Source organism: Cinclus cinclus, chromosome 3 (assembly GCF_963662255.1).
Source record: "Cinclus cinclus chromosome 3, bCinCin1.1, whole genome shotgun sequence".
In the NCBI taxonomy this organism is placed as follows: Eukaryota; Metazoa; Chordata; class Aves; order Passeriformes; family Cinclidae; genus Cinclus; species Cinclus cinclus.
The window spans coordinates 59,791,941-59,813,702 of record NC_085048.1 but is presented as its reverse complement, the minus strand read 5'-3'; the positions used below and the strand labels follow the sequence as shown (position 1 = coordinate 59,813,702).

The following is a 21,762-nucleotide window of genomic DNA, read 5'->3' as shown; positions in this document are numbered from 1 at the left end:
TTTCCCATCTTCCAAATGGTACCATTTTTCTCAGTGTTGTTATATGTGGTTAGACTTTGGAAGCAGGAAAAATGTCAAAAGTAATCAGCATTTCAATGCTCAGAGCAGTCTCTACCGGAAGAGTTATAATAGTTCATTATTAGTGGTAAGGAGATAATAGGACCTGATATGACAGCGTGACTAGAGATGTCTGCTGTTTGTGTGTGTGTATGCTTATAGAGCATTGTTTTTGTCAACAGCTTCCTCTTTGGGATGTCCAAATTGGAATAAATAAGGGTCAAGATACATTTTGCACATACCCTTTCCAAGTGCATGTTTGTCCTTGAGTAAGTAGCTGTGCCTACAGCTAAAGCCCAAGGGAAAGTGTCAGTGCTGACTCAGTCAAGAGGACTGACTGAGGATCATTTTAACATTTCAAAAAATACAAAGCCAACAAGAGAAAAACTACTGGTGCTATTTGACTGACCACAGTTGTAGACATTAAGTATGTTTAATTGTATCAAAGAAAAAAGAGAAGTATTTAAAAAGAAGTTTAAAATTTAAAGCTTTTTTAAAGCAAGAATACGTAAGATCTTCCCCCACTTTTTGTGTTGAGTAAAAAAGAACAGCTCTTTGGCACATTTTTGAGAAAAGTTATATTGATCCTTTCACAAGTTAATTTTACTTTTCAGTATTTTAGACTATAAACGCAATATATTTTTTTGTCATTTTATGTGGGCAATCTCATTTATGTTACCCCTGAACAATACTTAGTTGTTGGTTTTTTTTTTTCCAAGATACCCAGTTAAGTAGAACTGTTGAGTTGTATAAGGACAATAAATGCCAATCTTTAATAATTACCATCTGAAATCTGTGTTTGCATGTGAACAATGGAACTGTGATCTTTTGGAGAGGAAAAAAAAAATGTATCTGAATGGCAGTTGTTACTATGAGCAAGAGAATTCTGTCTGTCACTGCTCCTGTGGGCTACACAGGTTGAAGCTTTGCTATTCCAAATAGGTGCAGTAGGGTGGGCATTGTCAGGTGAGAGTGTCTGGCTAGCAGTGAGTGTGGGGTGCACACGGATTGATACCACCCAGTGTGTGCCTGGTGCCCCTGGAAGCTGCAGTGTCCATTTATGTGCTGTGACAGAGAGGTTTCCTTATGGTTGAGACCCCATTATAGCTGAGGCTGCATTCTTGGCCTGAGTTGGCTTTTCCAAGTGACAACATTTTCAAGGTACTTGTGTTTTCAGGATGTGTCTCATGGCAAACTTCTATGCAGCACTATCTTAAAACCACCTACTCTTGTAGGTGTCTTCTGACAAAAATGAGAAATGTGGAGACCACACAGCATTTTCAGTGTTGTTGCTTAGTGAACTCTGCAGGGGGAGGGGTTCAACGTTGTTGTTTGCTTTTACAAAATCTTCCTTAATAGTTTCCAGAGCTTCTTCAGAGTTGTAGCTCTCTGAAATCAGTCCCTGGGTCACTGCAGTACCCCTTCTGTGTCCAGATGAAAGCTCCTCCTGTTCTTGCAGGTTCCCAGTGAGCTGTTCCAGAAGTGCAGATAAAGACCTATAGACCATCTGTTGCCCCCCATGAAAAAGTACCAAAATCAATAAATCAATGACATATAGTGATTATGTTCAGATGTCACTGGCATGAAGGCTTGTGACTGGTTTATATTATATTTATATTGTATTTTGGCTGGTGAGATAACCGAGTGTTGGATTTTTGTGCCCATGGAACAACTGACTGGTTTCATTTTGGGCAATGAAAATAATCCCCAGGTGGCACTGGCAACTGTGAAATCTGTTCCTGGTATGAAGGCACTTTATCCAGCCCCTTTCTTGGCTCTTGAGCTGTGCTGGCAGCCATAAGATTTTCTGTGGCTGCACTAATGCAACTGGCAGGTCAGGAAGAAATCTAAATCACCAACTTTCTTAGATGGTGTCTTTTTTTTTTTTTTTTTTTTTTTTTTTTTTTTTTTTTTTTCCTTCCCCCAATTATTGTTCACTTTGTCATGATCTTTTTGTCTTTGGTTCTAGGGGATTACGGCCACAGCTGCACTACCAGAGAGTGGTTCATCCCTGGCCTTACGAGCCCTAGGGTGGGGCTCACTCTATGCATGGTGTGGAGTTGGATTGCTGAGTTTTGCCATCTGGAAGGCTCTGGGTGTGCACAGTGTAAGTAGCAAGTATAATTCCCTCAACTCCATGTTTTTCCTTGGGTAATGCATCTTGGGATGGCATCTCTATACTACTTCAGCCTAAGAATTACACCTGCATTCATCACCTGTAGAATGACTAACCAGAATGTGTGCAAACAGAGAAGGTGTTCTTGTATCTGCAAAAAATGGCATGCTGTGGGAGAAGACAGTTAGGGGGAAGAACAGTTTTGTCCTGCTTTATGTTTATTTGCACAGATGTTTCAGATACCTCACAAAAGAGCCAGCATTCTAATTTAGAGACTAAAATAGTAGCTGCAAACTTCCTATATCCTTTGCAGGCTACCCCCCTGAATCCTATTTTTAGAGCAATACATTTATTTGTCCAAGTTCTATTTTTTGCATCAGGGCACAGAGGATGTAAGAAAAACGGAAAGGAAACCAGCTTGCTTTCTAGAAGTGGCATGGGGACAGAAGATTGAGTATCCTGTGCATTAAAATGGTGGTCCTTGGCAAGATGACGTACAAGGCAGAGAAGCTTGGGAAGTATTTGTACATCTCAGGATACCAGCTACAGCTATCTTTAGTAAATTGATTATGTTCCAGTATTTTACAGTGTTAAGTGTGAACACTGAAGTTCATGTTAGCATTTTTGTTTGCCCCTAGTAATAAGCCATGATTTAAAGAGTCCCCTGCAGCTATAAGTAAGGGAGAGCTGTTTGCATCCTCTTTAGGACTAGGAATGAATAGACTTCCTTTGCCTTACATGGTAATTATTTATATATTGAGCAAAGCATATATAAAGGAGGAAGTTAATACTACTTCATCTTAGTACTGTTCTCATTAATACCTTTATTCAAGTTCTCATTTCTTGTCTATTCTGGTGATGTATCCTGTAGCTCACAATTTGGGTCCCAAATATAGCATTACATAATCCTTTATTTCTTAGCTTTCAACGTTGATTTTCAGTACGAACAGATAAAAGAAGGTTGAACACCAAAAAAGCATGGTAAGACATAAGAGGCAGCTACAACACATCTTGTTTAAACTGAAGTCCTCCACGTGCGGCTGTACTGGAATGTCAGGGAAGGGGGAGGAAGAGTGGCAGTTCGTGCTCTCTGTATGCTGAGCTACAACAGTTCACTCAGTTTGCTGGCAATCATGTCACCAGTCAGAAGGACTAATTTCACACTACACTGCCAGTTCTGATTTCTCATTCTGTCAGTGTCTGGTCCTGCTGAAGGACAGCAGAGTCTGACCCTAGTCTGCAATTTACATTACCTGTTTCATGGTGAGCTTAATTTTTACTTCCTTGAGAGGTACTGGCCTAGACCCAGTTACTGGTTTCCCTGTGAGGCTTTTCTTGAGGCTGCCTGCCAGGGAACACCCACTTAAGCTTGACATGGCCAAGCCCCAAGTATGTGTCTGAATCTCACGGGGCTTCTGACAGCAAGGACTCTTGTGTCAGAAGCAAACAGCAAGCATTTTAGAGAATTGTTGAATGTTCCTGGTCAGAAAGGTGCACCTTATTATATTGTGTTGTGTTAATGTTGAAAGGAGATGGGGGAAACTATATTTTAAAAGGCTCTTGCAAATGTCTGTTAGTATTGTTTTCTGTTGTGGAGTACTTATGTTTCACTGTAGTAGTGTGCAATGAGAATTGCAGATGCTGAAGGCAATAGATTTCTGTCAAGAGATGATTTGGAACAGCTCTCTATGCTTTCCACTGAGATATTTACTGCATTCACTATAGACTTTTAAACTTTCACTGCAGAAAGGAAACACATACAATAGTGCTATTTGTAATTGCAGAATCAAAAATCAGCAATTTGTAAATTTCCTGTCACTATATAGCTGTTAAAATCAAATACATACATGTTTAAAATTGCTGGAAGTATGAAAGAAGCAGCATGTTACAAAAGGAAGTATTCTGACTGAAGAGGTTCATAGCAGTAAAAATAAATAAGATGCTTAAACATATGCTTGTTTTCCGAAGGGCCTGTTTTTATTTGATATGTTTTCCTGAAATTTCTGGGGAACATTGTGATACTTTTGAAAACTCTTAATTGCTTTCATGTAAGCAGAGGTAATAGATTAATAGTAAGTTACAATACTGATTTTTGACTAAATTGCAGTGTATATGTTATGTTTAATAATTATTAGATGACCACAAAAATAAATAAAGCTTTATTTTTAGGAAACTGAATTTATAAATGAGTGAAATAAAGGTTCCACACAAACTGTTCAGATCATTTTCAAATGAACATTTTAATTTCAGTTAAACATTTTAAAAAGAGGCTTTTAAGATTTACCTGAACAAAATGTCTTGAGTCTTCATTGTACTTGAGAACTATGAATTCACTGTCTCTGTAGTCCATGTAGGTTTCAATACCTGTAAAGTTTCAAATCTAGCAGCTGGTATCACGATTTGAAAACTATGGACTCAAGGCAGACTTTAGTCTCTCAGTGTGCTATACTAGATGAAACTTGTGGGGGAAACTTCACTCATTTTGGTATCAGGAACCTGTGTGAATTTAATATCTAAAGTTTTGGCAGCTGGACAGAGAGAAAAGGTCATGCCCAGCCTCTTTACCTTAACATTGAGCTGCCTCTGGACCTGCTAATTAATGACCTGGCCCTGCCAGGCAGCAGCTTCATCTGTTTAAGAGCAATACTGATAACATTATTGACAGCTAATACAGTTTCTTGGTCTTAAATTGTTTCTCAGTATTAAATTGTGAAGAATAGCAAAATTCTGATTGTAAGCAGTGCAGGTGTTTCATTTAGCAAACAAGAAGGATGCTTTGTTTGCAGGTAGGAGTACCTCAGCTCCAGTGTTCTCTAAAATCCTTCCCACCTAGAGAGTTACAGGGGCTGAGCTGGCGAAGAAGTCCTTGGTGAATAAAGGACTTGACTTTCGCTTGCAGGGTTTGAAGGGGAGTTCCAAGTCAAGTAAGGCTTAATTGTGACGTGTTTAATGGCTCCAGTCATCTGAAAGAGTACAGTACGAGAAGCCTCAGTGGAAAATGAGCTGTGATGGATTGTCAGAAGTCACACCAAAAGGAGTAACAGAGCCAGCAGGTCTTGATGCGGGACTGGCGAGGTCGGGGAGGCCATGGCCATGGGGCAGTTCCGTCCTGGCCGGCCCGCAGCACAGAGGGCAGGGCTGGCTGGGCCGGAGGAGGAGAGCAGAGCTGCTCACTGAGGCTGGAGAAGTGCAGTGCAAGGTGTGCTCGGTGCTGCTTGTGCTTTGAGCGCTGCCCAGGCCAGCCGCGCCCCGGCCTGAAGGCGGGGGGATGTGCAGTCGGTGCCACTGGGCGGCCCTGATCCCTGTGCCACGCGTCGGGATTGCCTTGTGAGTGGCCCGGCCCGGCAGGAAGCGGTGGCGAGCCTCTCCCGCGCACCTGGAGGGCAGAAGGGAGCCAGGCAAACGCTGCCGCTCCCCATTCCCGGTTGCGTTCCCGTTTTGTGTTGGCTCCCCGCGGCTCCCCCGGGCTCGGGCGCGGCCGGGGGCGCTGCAGCTGCCCCGCAGCGACACCCGGTGGCGCCGGCCAGAACTGCAGCGGCCGCGCCAGGGCCCGGCTCATCATCCCTGGTGCCGGGACTGCGGGCTGTGTCCCACCGCCAGCCGGGCTTTAGGAAGAAGCCGTGCTGCGCTGCCCGAACGTGCTGCCCCCAGCCACAGCCCAGCAGAGCGGCCTCACTGGCCGTCGCTGCCAAAATGCTTCTAGTGGTGGGATACGTGTTTCCTGAATTATCGATGAGACAGCGAGTGAGTGATAAAGTATGCATTACCCCAAGCTTTGTAGTTATCTTGTCTCTCCCAAAGTCAGAGATGAAACGACGAGAGCAAAGTGGAGTGATATTTCCTTGATGAGTTGTAATTAATCTGTTTTAGTGGTGCGATTGCTTAGCAGTTCATTGAAGGAAACTGAAGCCGCAGTTCAGGATGCCTCATCCTCACACCTTCTGGGACCAGCTGGGTTTGCCCTAGAAAAAAGTTGTTAAGATTCCTTCCAGGCACTGAAGTGATGGACCAGTTTTGGTGATTCTATATTTTTATTTAATCTTCATGGTTTATTGGTTCTTAAAACAGTGCTGTGACAATGCCTTCTTCCAGCTCATAAATGGCTTTATTGTTAAAGGTGGTTCCCTATAGCTTTACAGTCCGCTGCTTTTATGCCAGCTTCAAAACCCAGGGGTGAGAGTAAGTAACTGATCTTCATGTCTTGGTAAGGAATATAAAAGATTTTATACTGTCCCAGGTTGGGTTGTTAACATTCCCTGATTGCAGTTGCCACTCTTGTAATCTGAGGACAGACTGATAAGTAATAAACTCTAAATTCCACTCAACTCTTATTCTGAAATGGAGAAGTGATGGTTCAATGAGGACTTAGTTTAATAATGGTTTAAGTTCTGTTTTTTAGTAGCATAAAATAAATCTTTTTTTAGAACCTAGGAGATGGTGCTTTTGTACTTTATATTGTACCTCTTGCAGAAAATAATCAGGTGTCAGTGATAATCGGACAAAAATATTTAAATTTTCTCCACTTGATTATCTCTGAAACTCTGCCTATATTAGTGAGTATTATCGACCAGCAGCACTGGGGCAGTGAAACATTAGTAGGCTGAGGACCTGATACATACCACCATTCCAGGAATTTTCAAAATTTGGACTGACGCTGGCCTTGCCCCTTGGCTTGACTGCCTGTTGGCAGTTGGACTATGTTACGTGCACTGCTAGAATGCTTCTTCAGATTTGTGCCACCCTAAAAACCTGCTGGTCATGCCTTTTGAGACAGTTCAGTAGTTACACAGACTCATGCCCAGGAAACATGGACAACTGGGAGATTGGCTTCCAAAGAGCACTCCTGATCTGAATCTGAGACTCATCCAGATGTACTTACAGGTTTCCTCTCCGAGGCACCTTACAATGTGGAAAGATATGTGCCGTGTTAAACACAAGCTTGAAATAAGTCTGGCTTGAAATAAAATGGCACCATTGTTTTCAACAAGTTTATTTGCTAATTAACAACTTCCACATCATGATATTATCTTCCATGGCATTACCTTACTGCAACATCCAAACCATGTAGGTGTCCACTCCTAGTGCAGTGGGATGACTATTTGCTGATGTAAAACACAGAAGTACTGAAATAAATTTTGTAGAAAAGACTGGGTTTGGCCAGTTTGTCATTTCAGGTTTATTTTAAAGTTGATAGTAGTTGAAACATCTTGTTTCAACAATTCTATGTGTGAGCTGTTCAATGAAATTTAAAATTTTCAGTTAAAGAATAAATGGCATTTCACTCAGTTAAAAAAAAAAGTAAAATATTCAAAATATTTTAAACCTGCTGTTGTTACAATTGAACTAAACAAGTATTTTCATTGAAGTTTCCAAAAATTAAACATTTTTAAATTTTATTTTCCTATTCTGCTAGCATTATGATCCACCACACCTTTTTATTACTGGGAAAAATTTTAATATCATAGATTTACAGAATAACTAGGGTTGGAAGGGGCTGCTGGAGATCATATAGTCCAATCCCCCTGCCAAGGCAGGGTCACCTACAGCAGGTGACAGTTTTCTGTAAGTTTTTTGTAAAATTTTTTAGAAGTTAACTTTGGAGTTGTAAACCTTTCTTTTAAATTAAACTTGCAGCTACAGAGTACATGGCAGATACTAAAGCACACCTATTAATGTCTGATGTTCTATTTATTTTCTTTGTTTCAAGCTGCCAAGTAATTAGGAACCTTCTTTTAAAAGCAGCACAATGCCCTCAGCCATAGTAGACTGAAGTGTACCACAATTAACAAACAAGTTAAATTGTGCTTTAAAAGCCCTCATATCTTCATGTCTTCAATAAATCACGTTTAATTTCCTCAGAAATAAAAGCATTCTCTGTCCCATAGGAAAAGGGTCAGGGTGATTCATGTGTACATTTGTGAGATTCTGATTGTTGCTGTTCGAGGAAAGCTGGAAAAATAGAAGAATTGCTTAGCAATTTGTGACTAATACGCTTACAAAATATTAGTTTATCACTTTTATGGTGTCTCCTAATGAAATATCCTGGTTTTGATCTTAACCTTTAAAAAATTAAGAGTCTAAAACAATTGCATGGCTATAAAGAGACATCTAAAAGAATTAAAAGCAATGCAGAGAATATATGCTTGTTGTGGCTTTGATGGTAAGAACATTTCCTAAGTGAACTGCTTTTCTCCAGAAACCTAACATCTGAATCACCATTTTAAGCATAAAAATAACATCCCCCTGCTTATGTCAAGCAATATTTGTTATAATTTTGTGAAAGTATAGTCGTAGGCACAGTATAAATACAAAAGAGTATTGGCTTTAAGGGTGGATTAATTTAAAACAGAAGATGAGAGCGTGGAGACATAGTCTTTAAATATGGCATCTGTAAATTGTACTAAGATTTATAAATCCCAATGTAGGCATATTGCAATGGCTGAAATTTTTACTCTATTTCATAAATGAGCAAATGTTGCTATAAAAGCACCATATCTACTAAAATAATTAGAGTAATCCTAGAGTAATTCCTAAATATTTTAAGTTTTTAATTATTGTTGTATTTAATCCTCACGAAAAGATTATTTATTAAAATTCTACACCTTATCTTCCTTGTGTCTGATAGCATAATAGGAACATACCTTTTTCTTGCTATTTCTATATAAATCAAATCTGCCCATTTTTAAAATGTTCTTTTATTTCCTCAATGCTTATTGAAACTCAAGCTCTTAGAAAGAAGATTGGAGTACTAGTACAAGTTAGCACCTTCCTCCTCTTGTTTGTACTGGATTTTTCTCTGCTTTTATATTGCTTCATTGGTTTGGTTTGGTTTGGTTTGGAGACTTGCCGCCACATGCATAACTGCTAGTATTTTATTCAAGAAAGACAAAAAATGAAACCAATGAACTTCACTGTTTACTGGATTAGACAGAATGCTTATTCAAGGATTAAGATCATCATTTTCCTACTGGAAAGCTGCTACATTTGCTTTATGAATAGGGACAGCTGTAAGAGAGTATTTCAAGAAATGGAAAGGCTGCAAGTGTAGCTGTTTGTCCTAGGTTACAATGTAAAGATGTGCCTAAAAGTATGCATTTTATCACCATCTGCTGAAACCAGGTGGAGCAGTGATTGGTATCTGTGTGGGAGATGTCCTTTGCTGATGGGCCATCTCTTAAAAACCAGGTGGGGCAGTGTTCTTTATCTTTTCTGCATCCCATCCTTCCTCCAAGAAGATAACTTCTGCTAATGGGCCATTGCGTCCGTCCCACTGCATGACTGATAAAATTACATCATCCCATTGGGAGATGCTCCACCCAGGGGGAGGAGCCAAACATTCCCTACCTAGATAAAAACTGAGATTGGAACACCAAAGCTGCCCTTACCCACTGGTTGCGAGAGGACAAGAGCTACCAGACCTTTCTATAGGATCACTACTTCAGCAAGACCACTTCATCTGGACTGCTAGCACCACCCTAACTAGTGGGGTGTCAGGTTGTATTCTGACTCTGTCAGTGGTTTTTGTTTTGTACTATTGCATGTATTTTATTTTTCTCTTTTTTTCCCTATTAAATTGTATTTCTCACTTGGAGTCTCTCACTCGTTTTGCTTTCAAACCATTATACTGTCTTGAGGAGTTTTGCTGTTGTGTCCTGGGAGAGGCTTGCAGCTGTTGGCTGCCACCAACCCGTTGGGAAGCCAGTGGTCTGAAATGCCTCTGTGTCACCCTACATGGACGAGTGGGTTGCTCCAGGTCTTGGCCACATGTGACTGTAAACTGTGCATGTACAAGTGAAATCTGAATCCAGGCTTCTGTGACGGGTGCGAGTGACTCGTGCTACATCTTGGTCCCGTGCGTTAAGGGTGGTGCATGGCCATGCTTGCCATGCCCACTGTGGGCCAAGACCCCGGCTTCTCCGCTTGCCTGGGGATGTCTGGCTGTCCCTGCCTGCCTCTGCGTGTCGCATTGGCTCTGACAGCTTCCTACATGGAATTCAGCTCCAGTCAAGGCAACAAAGGTAAAGCCTCACCACAATTTTGGGGTTTTGCTGGCCCTTTCCCCCGCTTTGAATCTCACTTGTGGATGATACGTACAATTAATTCATGGACATAGAGAGGAAAAAAATTACTCAGGTTGCTGTTTACAGGAATTGCCTACTTGCAGACAATCCATATTTCTGAATTTAATTCAGAAATCCAAATTACAGCACAGAAGAATTGTTTATAGGGTCAGGACATTCATCCTGAGATTTTAGTCCATTAAGCAGCTAACTTTATAAATTGGGATATTCAACTACTTTAAATTTTAAATTATTTCAAGATTAATTTTTCAAATTGCCCAGGGTGACTAATGGGCAGTGACTGATATATCATAATAGACTAATCACGTGGATGTCCTTTCCAAGCACCAGATTTGAAAGTAAGATTGTGCAGAAACAAATGGCACATTCTTCAGTGATATCAATACTCCGTTTTTCTGCATGGCACAAAAGTGCTTACTTTAAGATGCCACATGCTACAAAAAGTTTAAGTCCTTGACATCTATTTCAGAAACACCAACATGGGAATGTATAAAAGTGAGAAAAACCCACATGTATTTCTGAAACTAAGGAAATTACTTTTTTTTTTTTTTTTCAGAATCCGGTTTACAAAATTACTGTCACTGTGAATAATAATAAAGGAACATAATTAGCTAACCACGTCCTCTTCCCCCCCCCGCTTAAATTCAAAATAATCTAGCCTTAACCCAGAAGAACTTTACTTTCTTTGGGCTTTTCTACTGGAATAGAATCTTCTTCCCACTTTGGGTTCTAAGTCACATTTGCAAAGAAATTAAACCAAAATGATGCTGGTAAAACATGTTTGTGATGTAGATCAGCTCTATTCCCATTTATGAGTGAGCAACATGTCTTCTGCACTCATGGAAAAGTAACACAAGGAAAGTATTTCATGTGTTTTATCTCTTCATGTGACCCAGTAATTGGAAAAGAGGCAACTTGACCCCTGTGACTTTACAGCTCTCTATAGTTCACCAGTAATTCAAGACAGGATGTGGAGTAGCTGTAGTAGTGGGAGGCTACTACATATTTATAATCGTTTGGGAACTGTAGCAGCTTCGTTTTAAACAATGATGGTCCTCTCCCCCTCTCCCAATAAAGTTCACTTAGGTTGTTTTCATGTTGTTTTTCTTTTAAAAAGCACAGGACGTGTTTTATCCACTTACGCAGGATTTATAGAGATAAATTTGTGGGAAAATATATATATATATATATATGTGTTTGTTTAATTTTAGGCACTGTAAGTAACCCTCTGAATTCAAAGAGGGTGCTCAACATTGCATAAGGTCAGGCAGGTGTGTAAGCCTCTGTGAGACAGGGGGCCAATATGAGCTCCTGACTTCTCTAGATGGCTTAATATAATTCTGCTGGTGCTTTTCTCTATGTAAGCCTGAAATGCTGGAATTAGCAAATAGGTGCTGAACAGGGATGAGAGTACATAAAAAATGCTAGGTTGTTTTCTGCCAGGATTGGTACTCTCAGGGCCATTTTCATAGACTTGTAGTTCTGCATAATCCAGATGTTCATGATGCCTTGGTCAGTGGAGTGCAAGATGTAAGAATGTGAACCAGAGCTCTATTTTCCATGTTATTCCAGAGTTGGCACAGAGTGACCCTCAGTGAGTGCCCCATTTTACACTGAGAGAAGGACAATCACCTTTAGCCACCAGGCTGGCTGTTTTGCTCCTCCATTCCTGCAAGGGCTCAGCACTTGCCATTTTCTACAAATAACTTACTATTTCTGTATGTGGCCCTTGGTAATAATTTGCTAACAAGGGCAACAGCAATCATTGTAAGATTTGGGAAAAAGTTGGCAAGAGCAATCCTCACTGATGCTTTTAAATCCAGGGCAGCCTGCCTCATCTTCTTGCTTTGTGAAATGAATGGTGGCTGAGGAGAATAGAGGGCATGTACATACTGCATTCTGTTGCCACTTGATGTTCCAGTTCAGGGCATCTAACCTCATTTCACTTGGAAGCTAATATAAGCAGTTCTTACTGATACGAGTACTATAATAGGAAACTAATAATTCCTGGAATCTGCGTTGGCCTATTATGAATGTCAGACATTAAAGAGAACATTTCTTTGTGAAACTTTCATTCTAGGAATCAAATAGACTCTTTTAGCCCCTCTTCCATTCATTTTAATATGAACGGCCATGTAAGTGCTCTCAGTAATAATGCTATCCCAATTTTTGTGTGACATTCTGTCAACGATGTACATTAAAAAGAGATTATTAAATGGAAGATGCTTTTAGGTCCCCATATTTTTGCCATCTGAGGCAGGATCATTAGGTTAAGATAAGAAAATAACAGTGATCTGTAGCTATTACAGATTATTTAATGCAGTAAGGTAGATGATACCCTTTTAGAAAGAAGCCTGACAGAGGTAGAACAGTTACTGTAATTTATTTGGCAAGAAAAAATAGCATAAAGCTCTGTAATATCTGTGACAAAAAATAAAATTTGCTTCAGTGAAATTGACTTTAGAGAGTCATCTGCAGGAATGGAGCATGCTGGAATGTTGAGAAATGTGTTAGGAATTGTTCATGTACCTCTAGGTTCAGGAACAGCAGTTGAGAGCAGCCTGTGGTACTGAAGGCAGCAGGAAGAGGTAAAATACATTCAGCTTTTAGTGCTTGGTTTACTGCACTATTAATTGAAGACATTATCACAGTTGAACTGAGTACCCCAGTGCTAGTGTGGCTGACAATAAGAGGCAGCCATTGCAGTGAGTTATTCAAAACATTCCTGTGCTTAGTACATAGCACATTATCTCTTGTAATTAAATTAATGCCTTTTGATTTGAGACCACTGCTGTGAGTATTGTAGAATCTGGAGGAAATACAGGATGAGATTTCCAGGAAGGGAAGAGAGAGGAGACGAGACCTCTCACATTGCACATCTGCTGAAAAGAAAAGGCAGGGCAAGACACAGATTCCTAATTACAGCATTTTCCTCATCAAAAAGTGTGTTTGTCCCAGGCGATAAAGCAAGTAAAGACAAGGTCCCAATTCTCACACTTCAAGTGTCCAGTATTAATAGAACATAAAGCTGATTAGTTATCTTTACAAGAAGCTCACCACACTGCAGGAGGACTGGACACTGGTAAGCCCAGCTTGTTGAAGGACTAACTTAAATGTTTAGTGGACAAATTAAGAATACTTTGAAGTTGCAGTGGGCCTAGTATGACAGTGTCAACTAAATGCCAGCGAGAACTACCAGCCAGTGTGAGGTACTTTGGAGGCTAAATTAGTCCTAAATATAAAAATATATTAAATAGAGTTTGATCAGTCAAGGCTCAGAAGATTGAGCTCTACGTCTCTGAGTCAGAATCATTTAGACTGGAAAAGACCAGTATCATAAAGTTTGTCCATTTAGAAGTTACAGCCTAAAATGGGGTATTAGAAAGATTTGGAAGCAGGCACACATTGTCAGTGGAAGAGAAGAGACAGGAACTTAGGGATGCGATTTTCATGGTTATTTTTGTGGGTATATACCAGTTCTGTGACATCAGAGAATAGTTCTCTTTGAAAGCTTTCTCCATAGTTTGGGGTAAGTGAATTTTAGAGGAATGCTGAGTGCAGGGAAGACAGTGACTGGGATTTGGAAGTGCATTTGGGAGAGCACCAAGGACAAATGTGGAAATGAAGGAAGAAACACAGGAGCTGATGTTATTAGTGGAACAGGAAAGAAAGGGAAAGATACCTTAGAGGTCCAGATCGAAGCACTAATGAAACATTGGATGGCACTTTCTGACTGGGATGAGAGGGGGAAAATAGGAGGTTGTGACTGGTACTAATTAAGTTGCTTAATGTCTTACTAGTGAGTCCTCAAAAACTGTTGTGGAGAGAAATAATCAGGTGCAGTATCTTCTAAGGGCTATAGAAATGAAAACTTCTAGCAGGAGTTAGTAGCTGTGCCATTTGTACCAGGAAGAAATTGGCCCCATTTTAGACATACTGTGAAGTCATGTATTAATGAGGCCATGCCAGTCACTGCAGATAATGTCCTTCTTAAAGAGCTGACAACCTGAAGTATTACACTGAGAAAGCTGACAGCCTGAAGTGTTACACTGAGAAGACAATGCACAGTAGTGATCAGCTTGGCATTGCAATTTATTGGAATAGATCACTGTCCAGGAATCACAAAGGAAGAAAATCTGCAGAAAAACATAAACATGGTCAAAAGTTATGAATTACAATGGAAACCTATTTTTATGCAGAGCGGGCTTGTGGAGAAGGGCAGGCAAGGGAGGAAGTGGCAAATGAAACACTGAGTCTGGCATCACTTTCAAAGTGGTTTCACAAATAAGCATCAAAGTCTAAAAAGACAAGGCTGAGGAAATTTCTGAAGGAGTCTTAAAAGCAATAGACAGACATTGACTACTTCACATCTTATCCACGTGTTAAGGAAAAATTGCTTTTCCAGGAAATTAGTTGCTTTTACCTGCAGGACATAAATTAATGTTCTGCGGGGATATAAATCTATCTAATATTCTTATATCTGCAGCTGCTAGCAGTGTTTAGGCACTTTCTAAATAAATACCTGGTTTTTTTTCAGAACTGAGTTGTAATGTTGTATTTCCAGACAAGACTGCTTTTTGCATTCAAGAGTTAGGGTTTGGCATATTAATATTTATGAGGTGGTTGGCAGAGTGAGTAATCTGCAGATTTCTGAGTCACTCCACCCATCATCTTCTTTCTGGAGGCTTTATACAATTGCTTTTAGTTTCCCTTTGGTTTTGTGTGTCTTCAGTGGGGTAATGGAGGTGTCTTCTAGGGCTTATGAGTGCACCATTCAAATTTTACACTAAGAGAAATTCAGGTCTGTGTTTATAAGCAGCCAGAAAATCCACAATGCACCAGATCATTGGCTGGCACTGAATGTTTTATCTTTGGTTCTATCAACAGAGCTACAGCATTTTATATTAGGTTAGTGTTTGACCATTCCTGTGTTCCAAACACCCAGATAATACTCAGAGTGAGATGAAAGAGTAGAAGAGTTGAATCACTCTGGAGGAAGCAAAAAATGTTAAGTGAATTGAATATTTTCCACCCATCAGCAAGCTGGGATAACTTAATTACATATGACTGGAAAAAACAGCTAAGGCAAAGCTCCTAAAACATTTCCTACTGTAAATACTTGTATTGAATTGGCAGAAGTTGTTTAATGTAATTTGGGCTGTTCCTCTACATCAGCTCTGATACTGGTGTTTATTATTCTTGGAAACATTAGCTGTCTATGAGAGCTTCTCAGTTTTGAATGAGAAGCAAAAATGTTAGTTTAGGAACAGTTGTGGGTGTTGATGGCCAAGATTTTTAAAAACCAAGAAGGAATAATTAATCAAAACAACTATCTGATCAGAATGAAATAGAGGGTGAATTAGTTTTACTTAGGAACAAAATCAGAGGAATTAAAAAGGATAATTTGGCTCTGAATTTTCCTTCTACTTTATATGACATATATTTTTATTAGATTAGCAGTACCCAAGTATTATTACACAAAAACTGGGGCTCTGAAATGCTTTCATCCATCATAGTTAGCTACTGTCTTACTAAAAGATTGGTAATTTCTTTGTAAACGGTTTAATTCTTTGTATCAGCTGTAACTTGAATAATTGAAGTCTGGTAGTGTGTCTGTAAGGAAGTCCCAATTCTTTGTCAGAATTATTCATACACAGAAGGGCTTGAAGAGAAAACAACCCAGAGGTATTTGTATAAATACTGATGACCTATAACACACAAAACATAGGCATATGAGAGTAGATGTCTGTGTGGCTGTTTGGAATATCTAGATTTCCTGGAACCTCTCTGTGGGACATACTGCCTGAGAAAGCATTTGCTCTTCAAGAGGTCATTGCATCCAGTGCTTGAATACCACATCCTGTCTTCTCTGTGTGAATGTCATAGATTCTGTCATAGAGCTTCCTAAAAATAACTGTCCAAAACTTCCCCTGTACATCCTGCTGTTTGTATAACAGGATTTTCACTGATCTGTTTTTTCCATGCCTATCCTTTAAAAATATATTATGTGTAAAAATACATGTGAAACTCCTGGAAAAAAGAAGCTCACTAAATAGAAATATTCTGATAGAAGTGATTTTTATTTGAATGAATGTTTGATTCTAGCATTCCAGGACTACTGAATCAGACATTGGTGATAAAATTCTTAGCATAAATATAAATAAATATACTATATCTAGATCTCTATATCTGTATATCTCTATCTCTATATCTCTATCTCTATCTCTGTCATTATACAGATAAACTTCCTCTTCCACAGCATTTTAACAGCAGTGAAAACCAAAGCTTGGTCCCATGTATCATTATGAATTTTGTTTTCTTTCCTACTGTTATGTACATTTGAATGAGACTTTGTTTTGTCACCTTTATCCATATGGTGGGGTAAACCTAAGCTGTCAGAGCTGAACAATATTTTTCTAGTCTTAAAATCCTTGAACAGACTACTGGACCTTTCATCCATTACAAGTGTAGAGAAATGAACTGCAGTCAAAATAGGGGCACGTTCCATTAAGGTAATTTCCCTCCAAACAGAAGTGTTTTAGGAGAGGGTGTGTGTGTGTGTGTGCGTGCGCGTGTATTCATGTAACATCAGTGGATCATTCAGGCAAGCACTGCAAACCAATCACCCCAGTGTGGTGCATTAGAAGGGGGTGATTATTGTGGGTCCCTTCATGCTTTTTTTCACTTTGTTAATTGAACCAACATAATCAGAGCGGAAGTCCTAGTTTTGTATTATTTTAAAGGCTGTTTTTCTTATTGTTTACCTCACACAGTTTGTTTTGTGGGATAAGGCTGGGGTTCATGGTGCTACTCTTTTTGTTCCTTAGTAGCAATTAACTGATTTTATTTTTAAATCTCTTATAGATGAAAGAATTCCGAAGTAAGATGCAGTCAATCTTTCCAGCAATTCCTAAAAACAGTGAGTCCAGTGTTGAATGGGAAAACTTACTAAAATCCAAGTGAAAGACTCAGGGCTATTTGGAGATGTCTCTTCCAGCAAGAACAGGAGTGGAAGTAGCAGAGGTGTCCCCTCAGGAAAACAAAGAAGATTCAGACTGAGCAAGCTACTGACTGAGTGCACTGAACCCAGGAATGCCAGTTAACATCCAGGAGCAAGAGAATTCAAACCAATTTATACTGAACTTTTCAGCATGTTTGGTATAGTTGATTAATGAGAAAATGAACCCTCCAAAATAAGTTGGATTCAACTGAAAAAAAATAACTTTTTCAAAAACTTAGAGAAGGAACTAATCTTGACTAGTAAATACATGAATGTAATCCCAGTAAACTCCTGTCCCATCCTGCATTTCAATAATTCTATGAAATTTCTCTAGGAAATAAGAGCAGTACTTTCAGTGACTTTACCTGTTAGGCATACAACCATCAAGTCAATCATAACAGATCTCTTGCTCAGCCCGAGGGTAAAGCATATACTGCACTCTTCAAAAATAAAGGACATATTTGAATTTGCAACAGAGAAAGTATCTAAATCATTTTTATATGTCTGAAGGGTAAGTTTAAAACCCAATATGCAAGTAGTAAACTATGAGCTCCTCTGTAAAGCATCAGAAGAGATCTCTTCAAAATTCACTGTTTTCTCAATATTAACTTTTAAAAAATTGATCCCACAATAATGAATCTGATTGTGTATGTAAAAGCATCTACTATATTTGTATATCAATTGAAATAGTAAGTGGAAAAGGTATAAAATAGTGAGACACCCAGTCAGTCCTACGCAAATGTTTTCAGCTAAGAAAGTGTATGGGCAGGACTAATTTTGTGTTCCAGTCATTTCTGTGGCTCTTCTACCAGGAGAAGCAATGTGACATTTTCCACACTGCAGTAGTCTCATGAAGTGTGGGTGTAAACTAGAAAGAGTAATGTCTTACTCAAATGTTATATTTGCAGAACTGAAGATATGTAAAATTGCAGAAATAAAAAAGTGCTATCAGTGAAGTGTCCTTTGTTACTCTGTTATCAGAGTTTCTTATTAATTGCACAAAGTCCAGTTAGTAAGTTGTCAGATTCAATAAAGTCCTTTTAGAACTTGTCGTTTGTGATTTAAGTCTTTATATTCCTAAGAAAGAATACAAAAAAGGCTTTAAATGTTAGATGAATAATAGAGAAGTATAGTTTTCCTATGAAACACGACACTAAAATAATACCTTTAAAACAACTGAAGTGTTATAGTTGATGTCTTTCCAGACCTTGATGCTGGTAATCCAATACTAAATAAACTGTAGTGAATACTACATCATACACACAAGAAAAATGGTACTATTTTTGTATTTTTTTTTTTCTTCATGTGAGTGGTTATACGTGTTTCGCTTACATTTAAGCATATTAGTGTTACTTACCAAGTTTAACAGGTAGCTGTGTCATTTCATTATAGCTGGTCAAATACCGAAGTGGACTAAATAAATGCAAATCACATTATGTCCTTAGGATTACTTTTAGTTTCTCTAAGTCTTTATCTTGGTTAAATAACTCACCTAAATCAGTCATTCAAAATGCCTTGCATGTTCAATGGAGAAAGCTGGCCAGAGGGTGGCTTGTCCTGTCCTGAATTGGATGGCTGTCCCTGGAATTGTACAATGCATCAGATCTTTCCTGCCTACTCACTGCCTTTGGAGAGAGCTGTCCTACCCTTGCTTACCCCCATCAGCACAGTGACTGCAAGTGGACACAGTTCAGGAGAAACGCAGAAGGAAAATGAGTGGTCTTCTAGCACTATAGAGCTCTGAGGATTAGGCAGGTGGTTCTCTTGGCACAAGAGAACTGTCCCTTCTGGAAGTGGTTAGCCATTGGATTACTGTACCTGTATTATAAAAAAAATAATTTCCTTAGGACAGAGCAGATGAATTAAATCTGGAGGTACCCAGTAACAAGGACATGCCAGATAATGCTCCTCAAAAAATGCCAACAGTGAAATAGACAGATCTTTAAAATAGAATCACACTTACTGGGCAAGTACAGAGTGATGATATAAATCCATGTCGAGGTATAAGACTGGACATTAAACATGTTTCAAAGAGAGAGAAATTTGTAGATCATATTCCAAACTTTATTCTGTGCTTTTGGCTGGAAATGGATTTTCTCTAGATAAGGGTTTGTGTAGAAGAGTGCAAGCATAAATCAAGTCTCAATTGACATGAAAAACAGATCTTGGATATTTATTACTGCACTGTGCAGCTCTCTTCACTTGGTGAACATTCTGCTGTTTTTGTGATGGGTCATTCTTTCTTTCTATGAAACTATTTGGCAGAGTTACTGGAAACCACAACAAAACATTGAATAAATAAAGGGAAAAGGACTTAGTATACTAATAGCAGCTAGATTCCACAGTGTATGTAGTTATTGAAACTGAGTGAATAAAATTAGGCAAAAAACAACAACAGCATTAAAAAAAAAACAACCTAACAATTTTCAGAAGTTAAATATTAGATACTGGGGCACAATAATTAGTGGGTCAGTGACACTCAAATTGCTTTCTTTTATTTAAAAATGGCTTACTCTCCTCTTTCAAGGGAATGTAAGAACAAAACAGAAGTTAATTTTTATTATCAACTTTTCCTGTGCCAGAAAGTTAGACTGAAGTAAGGTGATGTTTGCAACACTGATCCTCAAAGTGGATAATGCAGAATAGCCACAGTGAGTTCAAATTTTTCAAGTTACTCTTCAGCTGGTCTCTTTTTCATTTCTGCTGATTTTTCTCAACTTTCTGGTCACATTTATAGTTACAGGAATAACAGAGGGCATGTATGTTCCTAAAATCAGCCTGTAGGCTAATGTTTAATAATTCATGAGCCTCCTCCATACTCCTGTGTTGCTTAGAAGCAAAAAGAAGAAGGAAAACAAAATGGTGATGAGAAGAGATCAGCAGCCTGCCCAGCCCTGCAGTGCTCATGATTACAGAGGGAGCCCCCACAGTACCACCAGCCCCAAAGTCACTAACAGTGTATTTGCTCTGGAAGGTAGTAAATTAAAACAAACTGTGAATGTTTGTTTAGATTGGTCCACTGCCCACTCTGGCAAAAAAATCTCAGGGGCTTTTTGATTTGATTTTTGTCACCTACAGCATCTGCTGACTTAAACCAGGTTCCTAAGAGCTCATTGTTTTAGAAAATTCAGGTCACCTAACATGCATGCAGAGCAGAGTAGCCTTCAATATTTAGGCTGTCAGTCAAAACTCTCCAGAGAGTTACAGGCCTGAAATGCAATTAAGGATGAAGAGCTGAATCAACACTGTGAGAATCTGGGCTGGTGGTTGCAGAATTTCTAGATGTTTCAAACGTGATAGGCCAGAAAACAATCCCATCTGGGCAAATGGCCTGTTTTAGCAATTGGGATTAAGCTGACAGAAGTTTTCTGTAATTTGTCGATTTCTTTCATAGTGTGGACATATTGTTAAATTAGTTAATGGGAAGAAAAAATGTTTAACAGCTAATGTGATCCTTTATATGGCATGCCATCTGTGTATTGTGTGCTGAATGTCACTGGCTGTGGGAGAGAGGAAAGAATTTTAGCCTTGTCTTCTTTACTGTCATTATCTTGGGCAAGTATGATAAATAATCATATTTATGTTCTGGAGCATATACAGTTTAAATCAACCTATTAACCAGGAAGACATTCTTTACAGACTTTGAAAAGCACAAAGACACCATCTCATCATAAGCAATCTATTTCATGGGTGCTAAGCACTAGAAACTTAGAATGGAGTGAACAAGATAAGTTATTTTTCCTTTCACATTTAAATAAAGCTATTTGCAGAGACTTTATTCAGGCATATTTGGGGGCTTATCCTGAGGTTCTGGAAGGAAACAAATCAGATTTTGTAGTCTGTTATGCAGATAGTTTAAGGAATTTTTAATCCTCTTAATTGGAGCTTCAAGAGAATCAGTTCAGTTATTCATCAGCCTGACAACAGTGGGTCCTGCTCTCCTTCCAATCTGAGGTGTTACTCTGATTGTCAGCAGAGCAGGGACGAGGTAGCTGACAATGAGCAGTTTGGGTATGGGTGCAGTTCTTGCCCTGTGGCTGCTGGCCCTCGCTCTGGTTCGCCCGCACTCACCTGCTGCCACAAGGCTTTCCTCTCCCGAGGATGGAGGTGCAGCTGTCATTCTCACTCACTCACTCACTCACTCACTCACTCACTCACTCACTCACTCACTCACTCACTCAAGAGTTTGAGCAGCTGGTGCCAATTGCTCTGCAGCACAGCCCACTCAGCCCACAGGAAGGTTTCCCAGACCAAAAGCTCTGTTGCCATATGTATAGTTTAGAACAGCGTCAGCCTCATTAGCTCCTGCTGAAGCTGTTTCATTGAATGTAAATAACACAATAGTTGTTACACTGGAGAGAAAGAGGAGCTGTCTGACAATTTTGTGGTCAAGCTATTCACTTGGGAAAGGAAAGGGTAAAGTTCAAGAATATCTAACATAAAGGGGGAACAGTTTTGACAGTGGAGAGGGATGCCTCCTGTGTCAGATATGCCCCAGGATAGCCTCC

At 39.3% G+C, this 21,762-nt stretch overlaps 1 protein-coding gene across 1 annotated transcript in view; it reads left to right on the top strand.

Moving 5' to 3' along the window:
- TMEM242 (transmembrane protein 242) overlaps nucleotides 1–18,112 on the top strand; it is a 41,203-nt gene extending 23,091 nt beyond the window's left edge. Inside the window, 2 exon segments of the mRNA XM_062488982.1 lie at nucleotides 2,027–2,164; nucleotides 17,119–18,112. Of these exon segments, the coding sequence (XP_062344966.1) occupies nucleotides 2,027–2,164; nucleotides 17,119–17,217 (237 nt within the window). The 3' untranslated portion in view covers nucleotides 17,218–18,112.
- Nucleotides 18,113–21,762: the final 3,650 nt, after the last annotated feature.